At 38.2% G+C, this 18,886-nt stretch overlaps 1 protein-coding gene across 1 annotated transcript; it reads left to right on the top strand.

Annotated features, from left to right (window-relative positions):
• The first annotated feature begins 441 nt into the window (after window positions 1–441).
• snrpe (small nuclear ribonucleoprotein polypeptide E) lies at window positions 442–3,435 on the top strand. The gene is made up of 5 exons (XM_058373201.1): window positions 442–634; window positions 1,217–1,243; window positions 1,455–1,517; window positions 3,060–3,138; window positions 3,234–3,435. Exons 1-5 carry the CDS (start codon window positions 581–583, stop codon window positions 3,287–3,289), a joined length of 279 nt encoding a protein of 92 aa, XP_058229184.1. The 5' UTR covers window positions 442–580; the 3' UTR covers window positions 3,290–3,435.
• The last annotated feature ends 15,451 nt before the right edge of the window (window positions 3,436–18,886 follow it).

Raw genomic sequence — 18,886 nt, 5'->3', positions numbered from 1 at the left:
AAAATAAATTAAGTCAGCAAAAGTGAGCCACTGGATGCCAGGATAATGAGAATTTTGAAACCCCAGACACATCACTCAGTGGCTGAGACACACCAAATGATGTCCACATGCAAGCGTCATATACAACACGATATCATGGCGATAAGAGTAGACTGATTAAGGTTGCGTTGAAATGTTTAACGAGTTTCAATGGCTCAGTAGCACCATAACCATGGAATCACAATGAGAGCAAATATTTCTATCAACGTAACCTTTATTATTATTTTTAAAGCAGGTTTATCTGATTTATATGAGACAATGGTATAACCCACTGCCCTGTACTGGACCCAAACTACTTGTGGTTTGTTATAAATGTTATATTATGTGGTCATGAACCGCTTATACAGCTCAGCCTCCTGGACGCACGCGGCGCTGCGCCTTTCCGTGACGCACGATTATCTGAAACGTCATTCTACTTCCGGTGCGCGGCCATTGTCGCCTTTAACAACGTGAAGAGTTCGTTGAACGCGCCAAAAAATCTTGCGTTTCTTTCAGTTTTTTAAACCTTTATCGAAGAAGATACTGATATTATCTCTTAATCATGGCGTACAGAGGACAAGGACAGAAAGTCCAGAAGGTTATGGTGCAACCTATTGTATCCTTTCCATGCTGTTAGCCGGTTAGCATAGCTGCCAAAGCTCATTCATTTAGCGATTCGACTCGCTGTTTTGTATTGCTAGCTAATAGTTTAAGGTTTATTTGCGTATTTTGTTTAACATTTATGTAGTGAGTGCATATCGAAGCTGCTATTGGGTTCTTTGTGTATGTGTGTGTGAGTGAGTGAGTGAGTGAGTGTGAGAGAGAGAGTCATGTATCGTTTGCAGATGATTCGACACTTGGAGTCGACTCATTTAGCTGGAGGTTGATGAGCTTTTTTTATATTATTATTTAAGATTTCACAAAACAGTTAAATAGCTCACCCATAGTTATTTTAAGAAGAGTAATCATTTGCCCCATTTTCTCAAACTGATTTAAGAAAACAAAGTAGTCTAGCTGATTGGAAGGTAAAAGAATCGACTCATCTGTGAGCTCAAATGAGTGATCCGACTCACGAGTCAAAATTCCCATCGCTAGTTGAGTCAAAAAGATGTATTTGCCCCAAACTACTAAAGACGTTTGTTTTTTCATCAAATGTCCATATAATTCTTGTTACATAGCCTTGACTTTATCTTCCCAGAACCTTATTTTCAGGTATCTACAGAATGTAAGTCTTACTTTTTTCAATATATCTAATTCTCATTCATTCTATCTCCTATGCTCTTTTTCATGTACTGTATTATCAATGTAATGTTTATCCAAGACTATTTTTAAATCCTTTTAGGACATTTGTCTGCACATATAATTCAAGCACACATTGTTATTTTGTCTTTGATAATCAAACATTAATCTCCCTGTCTTTCTTTTCTCCCTTGCAGCGATCCCGTATCCAGGTGTGGCTTTACGAGCAGATCAACATGCGGATAGAAGGCTGCATTATTGTGAGTAAACGTGCAGCATCACCGCAGTTAAAATGTACAGCATTGTTTGTGGAAGGATCTACGCTGTGGCGTTTTTGATTCTGACCGTTACATTTGCCGTGATTGATTTCTGCCTTCTTGTGTGTAATCATGTGAAATTCACGTGCACCGACTAACAAGTGGACCCAAATTGCATGCCATAGATTTCGGCATCGAATCTGACTTGCTGATCGTTTTGTTTGCACAAGGAATCATCATGATTACTGAGTAAAACTAGGCGATAAGTTTATTACTGCGTCAGTCAGATTTTCTTCAGTTTTCTGTGTGTTAATCATTTACTGTGGTGTAAGAAAGCTACAGATTAGCGTGTCGGATCAGTCTGGAGTAACCCTTGTTGTCATCAGGGCACAGTCTGGAGCATGTTTTCCCACTTATACGACAGCGGTTTGCCACAATTACGATTTTTAGTTAGTTACTTAACACGATTTAACAGTTTATAGTTATGTTTAATATCTAGTTAGACCCATTAATTCTTGTTAAAACTTTCACATTATAGCAATGACAGCAGTTCATAATTTTACACAGAAACCAGGAAGTGTAAAAATCTCTGTCCTGAAGAATTAGGAAACTTCACCATGACCATTACAAAGAGCTGATGTTTGAGACTCCTCCTATAAATGTTATATAAATGTCTCCTAACCAAAGCACCACCATATTGCTAATCATACTTGCTTTATTAAAGAACACTTTAGTCTTCTTGGATTATTTGCTGTTTATTTTGCAAATCCATGTAAATGAGCTGTTACTATAGTAACAGTAACATCAGAATGAATGCATGAATATTAACTTGTCGGTAATGTAACAGCTGGAGATTAAAAATAAATAAATAAATAAATAAATGCCACCTTCCGACCAATCAGATTTTGCAAATTCAACTGCACTGTCACCTAAACCAAAATATACAATTAGGAAGAAAGCAATTCTGATAAAATGTGGCTTAATTATATTCCCTGACTCTGTCCCTTAGCCATTTCTGAAGAATTCATGCTAAGTCTATAATGAACTCAGAAACTACACTGACCTATTAGTTCCTCAGGTTGCTGTTGGAGAAATTATTTACATTTACGTTATTTACTGTCCAGTGTCACCCAAATGAGGATGAGGTTCCCTTCTGAGCCTGGTTCCTCTCAAGGTTTCTTCCTCACATCGTCTCGGAGTTTTTCCTCACCACCGTCGAATTCAGGCTTCTCATTAGGGATAAAATAGAGATAAATAGTAACAATGTCCATTGTTAAAAGCGCTATATAAATAAACTGAATTGTAAACAGTTTAATATAGTCTTGTGACTGACAGAGGCACTACTTTTAGAGCTGCTGTTATAGACAATAAATCAATAAAAAAATGAGCATTTATAGTTGATGTAGTATTTACTGTAGAGCAATTAATGAAACTTATGTTGCTGGTTTAAGAGCAAGATTTTCTTAAGAAAGTCATTCTCAGTTAAAACATATATTGTTCCATGGGATTGGAAAAGCTGATAAAAAGCTTGTTTTATAATTCTAGGGTTTTGACGAGTACATGAACTTAGTTCTGGATGATGCAGAGGAAGTGCACATGAAGACCAAGAACAGGAAGCCTTTAGGTAAAAACCTCTTCACTGAATGTGTTTGTGTTTTAAAAAAAATATAAAGATTATTAGTTGTAATTTCATGTTGTGTCCTTTCTGTTCTTCATCAGGGAGGATCATGCTGAAAGGAGACAACATCACGCTGCTACAGAGCGTCTCGAATTAACCTCGTGTCACAGAACCATGATGGAGTTTTTTGTCTGATTACGTTTATTTGTTGGATTTTTCATTTGTTTCTAAGCCATGATAATTTTGCGTCATGTTTTTCTAACCGAGCATCATTAAAGAATGTTTTGTTTATTTGTTTATCGACCATGTTGTGTTTTGTTTGTTTTTTTCTTCCTTGTCTTGTTTTGATCGGTCTGAACAAATTATTACATATTAGTTTTAATCTGTAACGTTTATTACCATGAATAAAAATAAATTAGTGTTGTATTTTAAATGTCTAGGCTGCGTAACAATCCCCCAATTTAAGCTAAATAGCTAAATATTCGTACTGTAATATACCAAATTTGTTTTGCTATTGTTTATTTTACTAGACTTTTTTAGAACCTTGGAAAAAGTTTAAGGCTAAATCTGTTAGTTATGACTCAGAATTAAATAGTTTCTGACATCAGGTGTTGTTTTTCAGGGGTTGGGCACCTTGGTTCCAGTGAAAGGAACTCCTAATGCTTCAGCTTCATACCAAGACATTTTGGACAATTTCATGCTCCTTTGTGGGAACAGTTTGGGGATGACCCCTTCCTGTTCCAACATGACTGAACACCAGTGCACCAATAGAACACCTTTGGGATGAATTAGAGTGGAGACTGTGAGCCAGACCTTCTCATCCAATATCAGTGCCTGACCTCCCCAATGCTCTTCTAGACGAATGGTCAAAAATTCCCATAAACACACTCCTAAACCTTGTGGAAAGCCTTCCCAGAAGAGTTGAAGCTGTTATAGCTGCAAAGGAGCGGGACAACTCCATATTACATTCATGTGCATGTAAAGGCAGACATCCCAGTTTTCTCACAGTCTGAGCTCTAATTCATCCCAAAGGTGTTCTATGGGGTTGAGGTCAGGACTCTGTGCAGGCCAGTCAAGTTCCTCCACACCAAACTCATTTATCCATGTCTCTATGGACCTTGCTTTGTGCACTGGTGCACAGTCATGTTGGAACAGGAAGGGGTCATCCCCAAACTGTTCATAAAAAGTTGGGAGCATGAAATTGTCCAAAATGTCTTGGTATGAAGCCGAAGCATTAAGAGTTCCTTTCACTGGAACAAAGGGGCCGAGCCCAACCCCTGAAAAACAACACCTGAATTCAATGATTTGGAGGGGTGTCCCAAAACTTTTGCCAAAATAGTGTATATGTATAAACTAAACCAAGGACATTCTTTAAAATAAAGAAAAGAAATGTGTAGCAGAAAGGTTTTTTCCTCTCCAAATAATGAGCTTAATGTTTTTTTAGCTTACGACATAGTGACATTTTCCTAACTTAATATTTGTCTTCATGCTAAGAAGCTAATCGAGTTGCGGTGCCTCTCGAGGATGTTGGCAAAGAACTGAAAAGTGTGGTGTGAAAAACTAAATTTGTTTAAGGGATGTTACTGTTTTTACAGCTATATACTGACTATTTAGAACCTCTAAGTTCCCTAATTGAAGGGATATAATGACCCTCTAATATACTTTAAAGCAGTATATTTCTGATGTTTTAGCTTCTTTAGGCTGGTAGAACTCCTGTACAAGACAGTGGTGAGACCGGCCATGCTGTATGGTTTAGAGACGCACTTAGGAAGAGACAGGAGTCAGAGCTGAAGATGTTGAGGTTCTCTTTGCGAGTGACACGGTTGGACAGGATTAGGAAAGAGTACATCAGTGGGACAGCTCATGTTGGACATTTGGGGGACAGAGTTAGGAAGGCCAGATTAAGACGGTTTGGACATGTTCAGAGGAGGGAGAGTGATTATATATCGGTAGGAGAATGTTGGACATGGAGCTGCCAGGCAGGAGGCAAAGAGGAGGTATATGGATGGAATAAATGAGGATATGAAACTAGTGGGTACAAGTGTTGCAGAAGATAGGGATAGAGATGATTCGCTGTGGAGACCCCTGAAGGGAAAAGCTGAAAGAAGAAGAAGGCAGGTAGAACTCCTAACCTCTGTTCAAGAAGGCAATTTTACTTAACAATCCTGGCTCTGACCTCGTTCAAGACACTTTATGAATCTAATCTGTGCGAGTTCATGATACCACCAAATCGCTCATGATTTATTGGACAGTGGTCTGTTTTGTTTGTTTGTTTTTTTTTTTATCTCAAACAAATGTTTTACCAACCCACAAGAGGGCAGTAGAAGCATAAAGTCCCTTGAGCTTGAAGACTAAACACCTGTTGAAGAATCATCACATTTTATTAATAAATAAATAAACCAGCCACATTGCCCCCCCCCTTTTTTAAACAAAAAAAGTCATAGTTATAGTTTCATGAGAATACTTGTAGAGGTTTATAGACAAATGTATACGCGTGTTTTTTTTTTTTTTTTTTCATTTAATAGATTCAGCTATAAGCTATTAAAAGACTTCCTTTATATATATATATATATGATCCACGCAACTCAATTGTAATCGATGCAATCTGTTTAGTAAAAAAAAAATCTCAAGGGAACAAAACCCAAACGCATTATCTATTAATAACAGGCGTCTTCTTCAACGGGAAGTGCGATAACGATCTGAAAATATGAAAGGTGTCGCACGTCAGCAAAAGCACCACGGTGCCACGTTCCTCCATTGATGAGCTCTCTTACTGAGGCAGGAGGTTCTGCTGCTGCTGGAGGGGAAGCTGTATAGATAGGGACTCACCGACAACCTGAGATAGGAAGTGGCATCGCAATTTACTTTCAGCGACTTTGCAAGTTCTCGTGGAAAGCTGTGGAGTACCGTATATGTGCAGCTTTCTGCAGCTTCAGTGGGAGGAAGTCAGTTGCTGACTCCAGACCCCCTACCGCCCCCCCGCCCCCCCCAACCAAGCGTTACTTCATAACTGCGACCACAAGCGCTCGGTAGCTGCCTGTGGATTGAAACCGCAGTGATACTGCATCAGGCTTTCGTTTTATCTCTGTGGGGATGTGAATATAGTGTGAGTTTAGAGGTAGGGGTTGTTGTTGTTTTTTTGTGTGTGCACGATTAAAGGCCGTGTGCCACTCAGCGAGATTTGGTATTATCTTAATGTCTTAAGCTCCATTGTCCGGCATTCTGAAAGATGCCCGCTTGTAGAGGAGCGTCTAATCAAACCTCTTGTGAAAGTTTGGCCCTTACACAGGGGTCCCATTCTTACTGACACGCTATAGTAGGTTCCATTCCCCCCAAAAATATCAACTAATAATTCATTTTGAACCTCAGCTTAGCCCAGGAAATGTCTTTAGCATAAGTTCATAAGGAACTGCTCCAGAGACCAGTTTTTTATTTGTATCAGCAACAACGACATTGTCGCGGAGCAGCTTTATATAGCAGAAATGTACATACAAATCCAGGAAATAAATGATGAATTCATTCCTACTGAGCAAGTGAGAGGTGACGTCGGCGAGGGAAAAACTCTCTGAGATGACACAAGGAAGAAACCAGACTCGCATCGTCCTCATCTGGGTGACACAGGCGTCCCCTCCTGTAACTGTACTATCTGGTGAAAATGCATAATTATGTGATCAGGGAATTCATTCTTGTCGTTCATGAGGTTATGTTCTTAAAGTTCACGGATGGTTTCACCTGATACACTGATTTAGTTTAAGTAAACAGCATCAGATGACTGATATGTTAGTAAAACGATCGGCCTATGGTGTCGCGTAACACAGTGCTGCTATCTGCATCTTATTATATGCATGTTTTGAATGAAGCCTAACACTTCGCCCCAGGACATGATAGAAAGATGAGCAATGAAAGTAATAAAAAAAAAAATGTCAACCATGTCAGCCTGGTGTTTGAATAGTGTCTCTGGCAGTTCCTCAAGCTCAAAGCTGCTAGGTGAGTCAATTGAAAACTTTGAAAGTGCAACACAGACAGACTGTAGATTTCTGTCATTTACATGATTCATCAGCAGTCACTCATACGACATCAACATCCGTGATAAAGGCTGACGCGGCCTAAACCTATTGTGCACTGGGGTCTTGTTGCAATACGATCGGTTTGAGCCGCTTTCCCGAAACACACACAGATCTCTTTCCGGGTGATTTCCATGTCTTTTTGGTTGACCTTTTTCTTGACCACTAATGGAGCCATTTGGATGGAAAGACTTCCAGGAAGTGCAACAGATGGTGAATTACTGCGACAAGAATAATGTTTTTTCTAATGCCTTGTATGGCTGAAAAAATATAACTTCATGAAATATCTTGTAAAGTATAACAATCCTTCATAAAGTATACATCCTTTGTGGAGCACTGAATATTGTGATAATAATGCTCGTTTTCGTGGATAGAAAATAGAAAATGTCTACAATTTTTTTGTCATTAATATATAGATGATAAGAAATCCCGAGTTGGTTAATGAAGCCCATGCACCGGACAGATGTAGCTGTCCCTCAGCTACATTATTCACATCTGTTCAGACATTATCCATAAATGTTACTAAGTTTTTATCTAAAAGCTTTTTATAGCACCTGTTTAGTTTCAAGGCCTTGTTTTATGTGTAAAATATTACATTTGCACCATCTTCACATGCTCTGCTGCTTCCTCCTGGGTAAACTGGGCTTTTCATAGCCTTCATTTGCATATTGCCACATGATTGGGTCTTATATTTTATGACACGATAACCCTGCATGGCATGTGTTTAATACTAATTCGGAGGATTTTAGCTGTTCCTTGTAGCGACTGTACATTTTGCACATTGGATTCCTCCACGAGTATTTTATCAGAAGATATCACAAAAATGGTGACTTGAAAGAAAGTGTTCAACACCCGGAACAAACTAGGTGGCCCTTTTGTTCTCTCAGTCCAACATGTTGGCAGATGCCATGTTTTCTGGAGGTTTCCATGTTTGCCAAGTTACCAAAAAAAAAACGCCTCTCATCCAAGTCTTTTGTGCTTTTTCGTCTGCCCATGAGCCCCAGAGACTGGGCCTCTGCCTCATATCGACGTAGCCAGGCTGTGGGAAACTCCATGACCGAGCCTGTCATAGTCGGCTTAGCTGTCGGTGGCTCTCGGGATTTATCCGACGGAAACGCTGCCCGGGTCAGATCGCTATCCTGCCTGATCCCGTGAGGCCTTCCTGTTCCAGCGGGAGTGATTGTTAGAAGCAGCTCCTTTGTTTGGTCTCTCCCCATGACCTGTCTCATACCTTAGCTCTGACTAGCCAGGTGGCTGTCCGGCTCACATCTCACTAACTCACCACCCACAAGGATCACACATACACACACACACACACACACACACACACACACACACATACATACATACATTCATACATGTATATATAAATACATACATATATACTTGTTAACTAGATGACCAGAAATGTCCGTTTTGGCCTGAATAGCATGACCCGAACCATCCTTTAAATTTTCTTTAAAGTTACTGCTTTTCTGATTCTATTAAAGGCGTGTAAAAGAATTGCTGAAACATTTTCACGTCTCCTTTATCTCTCCGCCTCTTTAATTCATCTCATTAGTTCTCTTATAGGCAGCACAGTGGCTTAGTGGTTAGCACTCACAGTAAGAAGGTCCTGGGTTCGAATACTAGGCTCGAACAGTTTGGGGCCTTTCTATGTAGAGTTTGCATGTTCTCCCCGTGCTTGCGTGGGTTTACTCCGGGTACTCTGGTTTCCTCCCACAGTCCAAAAACATGTACAGCACATTGTCTGTTTATATGTGTGGCCCTGTGATGGACTGGTGACCTGTCCATGGTGTACCCCTGCCTTTCACCTAATATGTGCTTTGATAGGCTCCAGCAGATCCCCGTGACCCTAATTAGGAATAAAGTGGGTATTGAAGATGGATGGATGGATAGTTCTCTTATATAATATATTATAATATTTATAATTATAATATATTATGTTATTATCTAAATCTGTGCCATTAAAATACTATGACCTCTCAGAAAAGTTTACTTCTCCTTGTCACTTTTATAATACACATTATTACTTTTTTTACCTGAAAGTAGTCTTTAACAATCTGTGAGAATGATCTTGTACCTTTAATTGGTTTTATTCATAATATTAAAAACGTATACAATATAGTCCTATTGTGTGAAATATTTGTAAAATAGAGTAAAAGTATATACATAAATACTTGAAAAGTTTATCGAAATAAATGTATGGTTTTGCCTTTTTTTTTGGTGACAATACCAAAAAGCGCTATTTAAAAAAATGATAGAAAAATGCGACAAAACAGATAAGCTGGAAAAATTCTGGAATCGCCTGAAATGAAAATAACTCGGTAATAATTGGATTCGTTTTCTACTTAACATTCCCCGCTTTTCAATTTTCCGTTCATTGTGTTGTATTTAAACAGCCTTGAAAATCTTTTTCTGTAGCATTATAAAGTGTATGGTCTCAGATCAACAAAACCATGAAGTCATTTTTAAATCACATTCAGAAAGTCTTCAGCCCCGACGAAGGCTCGCTGATGACCGGCTCTTCACCCAGCTTTTGAGAATCCTGTATCTCAAGAGCTTTCACCTAAAACACCCAGTCCTAACCTCCACACTCACACCAGGCTCACTTTTTAAAGAAAAAAGCCATCATGTTTTCCAGTGAAACGGCTCGGACTGAGCGGTTCATGACATTACGGCGTTTCTTATCTTGTTTAAACAGCGCCGCAGCAACACATAGTACCTTCATATTTCTACAATTAACACATACAATAATCTCCAGCTTCTGATAAGGCCTTTTGTTCGAGCGTTCAGGCCGAGGAAACAGAGTAGCATTTTTCATTGTTCTAACTCTTTTGGCTATAACGCGCGGTGGGAAAGGTGGGAATCGGTCCAGGGTAAAACCGAAGGTGAGAAAGGGTCCGTCCTTTGTCTGAGGAAATAACGAGTGAGTTCCAAACATGCCTGCTTTTCAGCACCATTTTAACATCGCCATGCTGTTAAAAAGTCGATGATAGGAGACAGGGTCGTGAAAGTGCAACATGGGGCTTCTTCTTGTAGTCTATAGTAAAAGACAAGTGGGTTACGTTGACTTATATCCAGTGCCCTTATGAACAAGGTTGTTCAGGTGTCGGTCTAATTGCTTCGGTGCTGCGTCTGTTATTAACCTAAACCCCATATCTTCCATTTGCATGAATAGTCAAATGGGCTTACTGAAAGCGTTAGTCGTATTTATTGCTTTATGCAAACAACAAAAAGAACTTCTCACCCTTCGTGCCACTAAAACGGGCCATTTCCCTCCTTTTACAACTAGCTTTCTGTTTATTTGTCAATAAAATACACTCACACAGACACACGTACCGTGGTGGCGACTCGGTATGGAGTGCTTAAATGTTCCGAACAAAAGACCTGCAGCAGAGCGAAAAGAGACAGGGAACAAAAAACAAACGAGTAATGAAATTATAACAATACAGACAGAGAGAGAGAGGTACGCGAACCACAATGGCAGGGAACAATCGTGCCGCATCAATGGAAAAAAAAGGAGGGGGGGGGTGGACCTGGACAATAGGGCCGGTGACAGCAGGACAATAGGCGCACTGTTTTCAATTAGACATTATCTCATACACCGAGTGGCAGGTCTCATTGTGCCGGGGGGCTATTTTCAGGGCCGGCTTTGTGTGGGCCACCGCCAATATTCCCTTCAGCCCCCACAGAGAGAGCCGGCCCTTTTATTCTCTCCACTGTTTGTTTTTTGCTCAGCACTAAACTGTGGGTGGCTGAGAACAAACTGTCTACGGAAAGAAGGAAAAAAAAAAAGAGGATAGGGTTCTACCTTTGCCTTCGTAGCCTTTCAGACAATTAGATTAAACATGGATCTAAGCTGGATGCGCTCAGGCTGTTGCATGCATTCATTAGACGTGTATTTTGTACGAGGGTTTCATTCCTCCTCATTGGACGTGACCTCGTGCTGCGGCGTATATACCACGCATACGGAACGCGTTGGACGTGCTTTTGTGTCTCGACGTATTGAAGCGACCTGTCAAAAAGCTGCAATAAAGCTTCATAAATGGTTCTTTGTCATGGTGCGTCCGGTTCTATGAAGAACCTTTAACACCCGTGGAAGGTTTCCATTGCACAAAAAGGTTTTTTGTTGAGGAAAAAGGTTCTTTAGACTATTAAAAAAAGGGGGGGGGGCACTAAGAAAAAAGTGGAGCTGAAAGGTCGTTTGAGGAAGGTTCTTCGTTGGCTTGGTTGTGGAAACCCCTTTGTGTTCGTTTCTTTCCTGTCAGTTTTATTTTTAAGAGTGCGTTATGCAATTAAAAGGGTTATAACAACGTAATAACATGATCTCTTTCACAACAAACCATCTGGTCTGGTCTATTATACAGGCTGTTGATGAAGCTTCACAGATGCTCACTGTGCCCTAAAGCTGAAGGGAAAACTCCGCTCTGAATCGAGTTCAATTCATTTCAGTTATATGGTGCATTTATTAATGGAGGGTTTTTTTTACAGAAATGTCAAATTTCATGAGTAAGGGTGATAAAAAACCTCGGACGATATTAAGAAGAAACCTTAAGAGGACCCAGACTCAGAAGAGAACCACATCGTCATGTGGGTGACCAGAGAGAGTGATTATATTACATGAATCGATCACGCTCGCTCTGCATTATTCGATCTAGTCATTAAGAAATGTGTTTAGATTTGTTTTTTTTTCCTCAGTGTGTCAGCACACGGTGGGTGACGTGACCGTTAACCAAACTGGAAAAACAGAGCAATTAAAGTGTGTTCAGTTTATAAAGTCATATCGGATATAATTTGATCAGAAAATTCATTGTATTTTTGATTTCTCTGCTTATAGAGAAGTTCGGTGCAACATTCTGATAGTTCTCGTCGCCGTTTCCTGAAAAACCCTGTGACGCATCGTGAGTTGGCTCCAGTAAACTTTGGACAAGATTATTATCGCTACATACGATTTGCATTTGTATCTTTTGCACGATCCAGTTCTCAATTTTTTTCTCTCAAACTAGGCTAGTTGTTTCAGGTGTAATCTAATTTTTCAGTGGCATCATTACATATAAAGCTTTCAGATGAGATAACATTTGAGGCTAGGTCACCCGGACCATCTGCCTTTTCTGGTTTTAACCTCATTTGGGCTTTAACCGAATTCTTCTCATTTTTACCAGCTCGATATGTCAGAAGCGAAGGGTTTGGGGTGTTTAATGCATTCGAATTGTGAACTTGTTTGTTGCCGCTTGACAGCGGAAGCGAATTTGGAATAGGTTGCGGTCTTCCGATGGTTTCTCAGAAATAATGCGCTCGATGTTATCGGATTTCTGTTTTTTTTTTACTCACCTCGGCTGTTCTGTATCAGCCCGAAAGCGCTGCGGTATACGTGAGACTCGATCTCTGTATACGCTCCGTGTTGCAGGTTAGTGAGGGTGCCATTGGTGGGAGGGGGTGAGGTAGAATGCACACATAGACAAAACTTCTATATTGGTTTGGGTGTTATCAAAAAATTGTACCTACCAAGCAAAATAGGTATATCGTGTGGGTTTTCTTTCCTCTCCTGCTTTTTCTCTCTCTTTCTCTCTCTCTCTCTGCACCACACAGCTTCTGCCTCTGATGGTTCTGTGGGCTCGGTATCCAAATGAGGTCATTAGCAAAGGTCAGGGGACTTCATAAACGATGTTACTACACTTTAGAATAACGGTTAAATAGTATCAGTTCTGGTGTAAAGTCAACAGGAATAAACTCTGGTGTTAGAGGAGGTAAAGGTTCAGCTGGATGACGCTGACAGTGTTCAGGTCTATGTTTTGTTATTGTTACCTGATTTAAGTAAATAATGTTGACAGGTACATAAGGAATGAAACATGATTATTTTTTAATGAAAAGACACAATGAGCTTATAGCGCTCATCTAAAAGGGTTTTATTCCTCAAATAGGATAGCAGTTTCATAATAATTAGATCTATCCATCCATTTTTCTATAGCACTTATATACATTCCTCCATCCATCCATTCATCCACACATCCATCCACGTAGATATGCGTGTAGTTCTTATCTACATCCCTTCAACCATCCATCAATCCATTTTTCTGTAGCACCTATATTTATCCCTGCATCCATTCATCAATCCATCCATCCATCCATCCATCCATTTAGATATGCATGTAGTGTTTATCTTCTTCCATCTATCTATCCTTTTTTCTGTAGCACTTATCTATATCCCTCCATCCATTCATCTACACATCCATCCATGTAGTCATGCATGTAGTGCTTATCTACATCCATCCATCCATCCATCCATCCATTTTTCTGTAGCAATTATCTATATCCCTCACCATCTATCCACCCTTCCATTCATCCATGTAGATATACGTGTAGTGCTTATCTACATCCTTTCAGCCATCAATCAATTTTTCTGTAGCACTTATCTTTATCCCTTCATCCCTTCATCCCTTCATCTATCCATCCATCCATCCATCTTTCTGTAGCACTTATTTTTATCCATCCATCTATCCATTCATCAATCCATACATCCATCAATCCATCCATTTTTCTGTAGTGCTAATCTATGTCCATCCATCCATCCATCCATCCATCCCTCCATCCATCCATCTTTCTGTAGCACCTATTTTTATCCATCCATCCATCCATCCATCCATCCATTCATCAATCCATCCATCCATCAATCCATCCATCCATTTTTCTGTAGTGCTAATCTATGTCTATCATATATAAGTGATATATTTATATGCCATCATTTCCCATGTTTACCACAAAACACTAACTCCTCTATCCTGAAGACTATCCTGTAGCGGAAAACCATAAATTGACTCCTTACATAAATGTTTGAATCTCCTCGTCATATCCCAGATGAGATGGGGTTTTTTCACTTGTAAATAAGAACACATTTCGAAATCTGTCTGAAATGACCAGACTTCCACCACACAAGCTGAGCTGCTGCTATAGCAACGATAACACGCTATCATGAGTGCATTCAATACAAAAACGAATGATTTGCACCTGAACTACTAGCAATGGTGCCGTTTGACCAAATCGACCAATTAATCAGCCAATTAATTAATTACGACGGACATGAATATAGTGTTTGTTTTTTTGTCTTTTAACCTTTAATATCTCCACCTACATGAAACTGGGGATAACATAGGTACAGGGATCTGTTTTTTTTTGCCCCCACACACTACAAAAACAAGATAAAAAAAAAAACACCGAGTGGGTTCTGACAGGAAGGAGAGGCAAAGGCAGTGTGTAGTTTTGAAGTGTGATAAGGCAGTAAACAGGCAAGCATCACAGTAATGCTCGAGAAAGCGTTTAATGTCGGCTTCCTGTATTCTCACTGTCGTAGTCTTTATTGCTTGTTCTAGACTATTGAATACTATAAAATAAGCCAGTTGTGAGAGGTGCGAGTTGAAGATTTTCATAAACACGTCCGCCGGGAATTGGCTCATCAGCGGTGAAGTTTCCGCACCTCTCCATTGTTGCTCTCTCGAGCGAAGCGCTTGACCCGTAATTGCTCGAGTGATGAAGTCAAACTCACTTATAAGACAATTTGGATAAAAGTGGATTTTGAACTCGTGCGTTGTTGGAGTACCGCGTTTAACACCGAAACACTTGACGCTTATGTTTTCCGAGTGCAAAAGATGACAATGAAGAAAAAATAAAACTAGAACATAATAAAATTGAACCAAAACCAAGACCTTGATACAAAACCTGTAAAAAAACAGAATGAGATTTCTTTTTCCAATAAATTCATGGGTTTTAATTGGAAATTGTTCCTTGACATGTTCCAAGACATGTACATTAGGTTGATTGGTAATTCTAAATTGCCCATAGGAGTGAGTGTGAGTGTGTGTGGTTGTCTGTCTATATGTGGCCCTGTGATGGACTGGTGACCTGTCCATGGTGTACCCCTGCCTTTCACCCAATGTGTACTGGGATAGGCTCCAGCAGATCCCCGTGACCCTAATTAGGAATAAAGCGGGTATAGGAAATGGATGGTTCCCAACAAATTTTCTTTTCTCACCCAATAATTCTTGTGGTTTCTTGCAAAAAGTTTCTACTATAAAGTTCCCTCGTGACAGTTCTGCGTTCTTTCGCAATCATTTTCGCTCACAATTAATCAATTGAGTCCCGATAGTTTTTACATTCCCTAACAATTGACAAATTTGTTTAGCAATTTTAACAGTGGATATTTTATCTCAAAGCAGCTTCAAAGGAACCTAAAAATTCGAAACAAATATATATTTATAATTCATCCTCTTGCAACTTTTACGTGGTACCTTCGCTTTCCTTTACCGGCATGCTAGTGCAGGATTTGTTACCCCGCCATAATCTTTGTCTTTCCTCTCGATGGTTTTGCATTCTATTAAAATCATTCTACCGTTCCTTTCTCTTCCCGCACATTATCTACGCGCTACCTTGCAATCGTTTTTGCATCCAGTCACAATAGATTTGCATGAACTTGCAATACTGTTTGCAGTTCTTCTAAATAACTATCGTGCATTATCGCACCAGTTTTGCATTTCCGCACAATACGTTTTGCATTGCGTCGCAACATTTTTTACATTCCATTACAATAGTATTTTGTTACCTCATAAAAGTTATGCGATCTCGCAAATCATTTTTTCTTTTCCACCGCCCGTAAATACTTTTTACGTCCCTTCCCAATAGTTACGTGATACCTTGCACTAATGTCGCATTGTGTCGCTTTTCTTCGCAATGCTTGTGCATTCCCGTTCCTAATAATAATAATAATATTTGCATTCGCTCGCAGGTTTTTCAATAAAGCTTGCAATAAAACAAACATTTTTTGTGCTCTCTCTCTCTCAAAATGTTTACGCTATATTGCAATAGATTTACGTTACCTTGCAATCATCCCCAATCAATGATTGCGCAATCATCCCTTATCGAGCCCCATAGCTGTATATTACCTCGCAGTATTCAGTTGTGATGGTTTTACCCTTTCTCTTTTTTACCTTTTGGTTTTCTTTTCTTTGTCTATTTGGGTTCCTCTGCAACCCATGGCTCGCTCCGTTCATGCAAAACTGCCAGGCTTCACACCCAGCAGTGTCCTAAAGCACTTATTGAATTGTACTTCGAAGCCAAATACAAATACAGAGATATATTGACATTGCTTAGTACTCATGGGTATGTAATTAGTGAGCAAACACTGCAGTGCCTTTTCTTTGCGTGATCCATGATCAGCGGCAGCACTGCAGCCTGCCTCATAGGTGCAGAATCTAATCTGTAAGAAAAGATGTAGGGTTTGATAAGCAGTGAGCCAAATCTAGGAGGAGGGTTTTACAGAGGAAACGAAGGGGACCAAATGATAGCTTCAAAAGTGCTTAAAAAAAGAAAGAAAACTCATAGCAGGTTCAAGTCCTACCCAGTGCCCAAACCCCAGCCACTGGATGCAGTGTCAGTCCCAAGCTACATTTGAGAGAAGCAAATAGAAGCTGGGATTAGTCATGTAGGGTGGGCACAGCATTGAGCAATACGATGCTATAAAAATGCATATTTGTTTTTAGATATATCTGATATAATTATAACTATTAATTAATAATTAAAATTAAATAAATAGGTCATAAATGTAATAGTTAATAAAAAAAATTAAATTATTTTATAATATATATTTTTTTATAATATTTGGAAATATTAGTAATTTATTTGATTATTATAATTATTGTTTTATTTTACTTTATTTAATTTTTCCACTATCATAATTATTAAATTATTTTTTGACAGTTTCAAATAATTATTAAATTAATTAATAAATTAAATAAATAGGTAATAAATTTAATAGTTAATAAATACCTTTTTTGAATTATTTTGTTAATATTAATAATAATGTATATATATATTTATAATATTTTGAAATATTAATTTATTATTATTATAATTATTATTTTATTTTATTTTATTTATTTTTTCCACTATCATAACTATTAAATAATTTTTTGACAGTTTTAAATAATTATTAAATGAATTATTAATTAAATAAATAGGTAATAAATTTAATAGTTAATTAAATATTTTTAGGGAATTATTTTATTAATAATAATAATTTTTTTTATAATATTTGGAAAAATTTGTAATTTATATTATTATTACTATTTTTTTTCCACTATCATAACTATTAATTTTTTTTGACAAATTCAAATAATTATTAAATTATTTAATAAATTAAATAAATAGGTAATACATTTAATAGTTTTTAAATTATTTTTAATTATTTTAAATTTTAAATTATTTTTAAATTATTTATTTATTATTATTATTATTATTATTATTATTATTATTCTTTTATTTATTTTTTCCACTATCTGCCATAAAACCCATCATTGTAAGCTAACAGCTATTGATGATACACTTCTCTTGAGTCAATCAATCATCACAATAAGTAATAATAGAAGTAAGTAATGTTTTACACTCAGCTATTTACATTTTTTCCTGTCCTGCTGCTGCTCAACTGCTGGACACACCAGTGTTATATTTACACCATGGACTTGTGGAGTTATTCAATCAGATCTGTATTACTTTTTAGAGCAGTATATAGTGTATAAAGTCCATGAGTCGGTTGATTCAGTGCTCTGTTCTTTGCTTTTTGTGTGTGTGTGTGTGTTAGATAAGTGTGTTCCTTTGTGTAACTGTGAAGGCCGCAGTGCATTCTGCGACCGGACAAAAAAACCCTGTCTCTTGTCAGAGAAAGCCCTCTGAGTGCGGTCAGTATATCGGCCGTCTCCCTCGCCACCTTGCACAGCTCCGGGGCAGATAATCCTCCAGGCCAAAGACGAGAATGAACGAGGAGGCTGGAGGAGGAAAAAAAAGTCACCAACTTCACCTCAAGGAGAGATAAAGGTGAAAGACCTGAAAAGCACAGTAGCGAACAAAGGTCGCAAGAGCCCATTCGGATAAAAACCCAAAGAGCTGCTCTGTGACAATAAAGGAAGAAAGAGTGGTCAGAATAAAAGGAAAAAGAAATGAAAAGGGCAATAAAAAAAAAGATCCGGAGAACAAAGATGGAGAGAAAAAGAGCGGAGAAGTAATAATAGACTTAGAGATGAAAATGGTAAGAATAGAAGAGGTGAAAAGGGTGAAAGAGAGATGGGGTGAACAGTAGAGAGAGAGAGAGAGAGAGAGAGAGAGAGAGAGAGGTGGAAAGGGAAAAAATAGTTGACAAAGAAAGAAAGAAAGAAAGAAAGAAAGAAAGAAAGAAAGAAAGAAAGAAAGAAAGAGTGTATTGTGAGAAAGAAAGAAAGAAAGAAAGAGAGAAAGAAAGAAAGAAAGAAAGAAAGAAAGAAAGAAATGCAAAAAGGGGGTATTTTGAGAAAGAAAGAAAGAAAGAAAGAAAGAAAGAAAGAAAGAAAGAAATGCAAAAAGGGGTACTGTGAGAAAGAAAGAAAGAAAGAAAGAAAGAAAGAAAGAAAGAAAGAAAGAAAGAAAGAGTGTATTGTGAGAAAGAAAGAAAGAAAGAAAGAAAGAAAGAAAGAAAGAAAGAAAGAAAGAAAGAAAGAAGACTGGGAGAGAAAGGAAGAAAGAAAGAAAGAAAGAAAGAAAGAAAGAAAGAAAGAAAGAAAGAAAGAAAGAAAGAAAGAAAGAAAGAAATGCAAAAAGGGGTACTGTGAGAAAGAAAGAAAGAAAGAAAGAAAGAAAGAAAGAAAGAAAGAGTGTATTGTGAGAAAGAA

The sequence above is a fragment of the Hemibagrus wyckioides genome, linkage group LG21, assembly GCF_019097595.1.
Source record: "Hemibagrus wyckioides isolate EC202008001 linkage group LG21, SWU_Hwy_1.0, whole genome shotgun sequence".
NCBI lineage: Eukaryota > Metazoa > Chordata > Actinopteri > Siluriformes > Bagridae > Hemibagrus > Hemibagrus wyckioides.
This window is presented reverse-complemented; position numbering and strand designations above follow the sequence as displayed.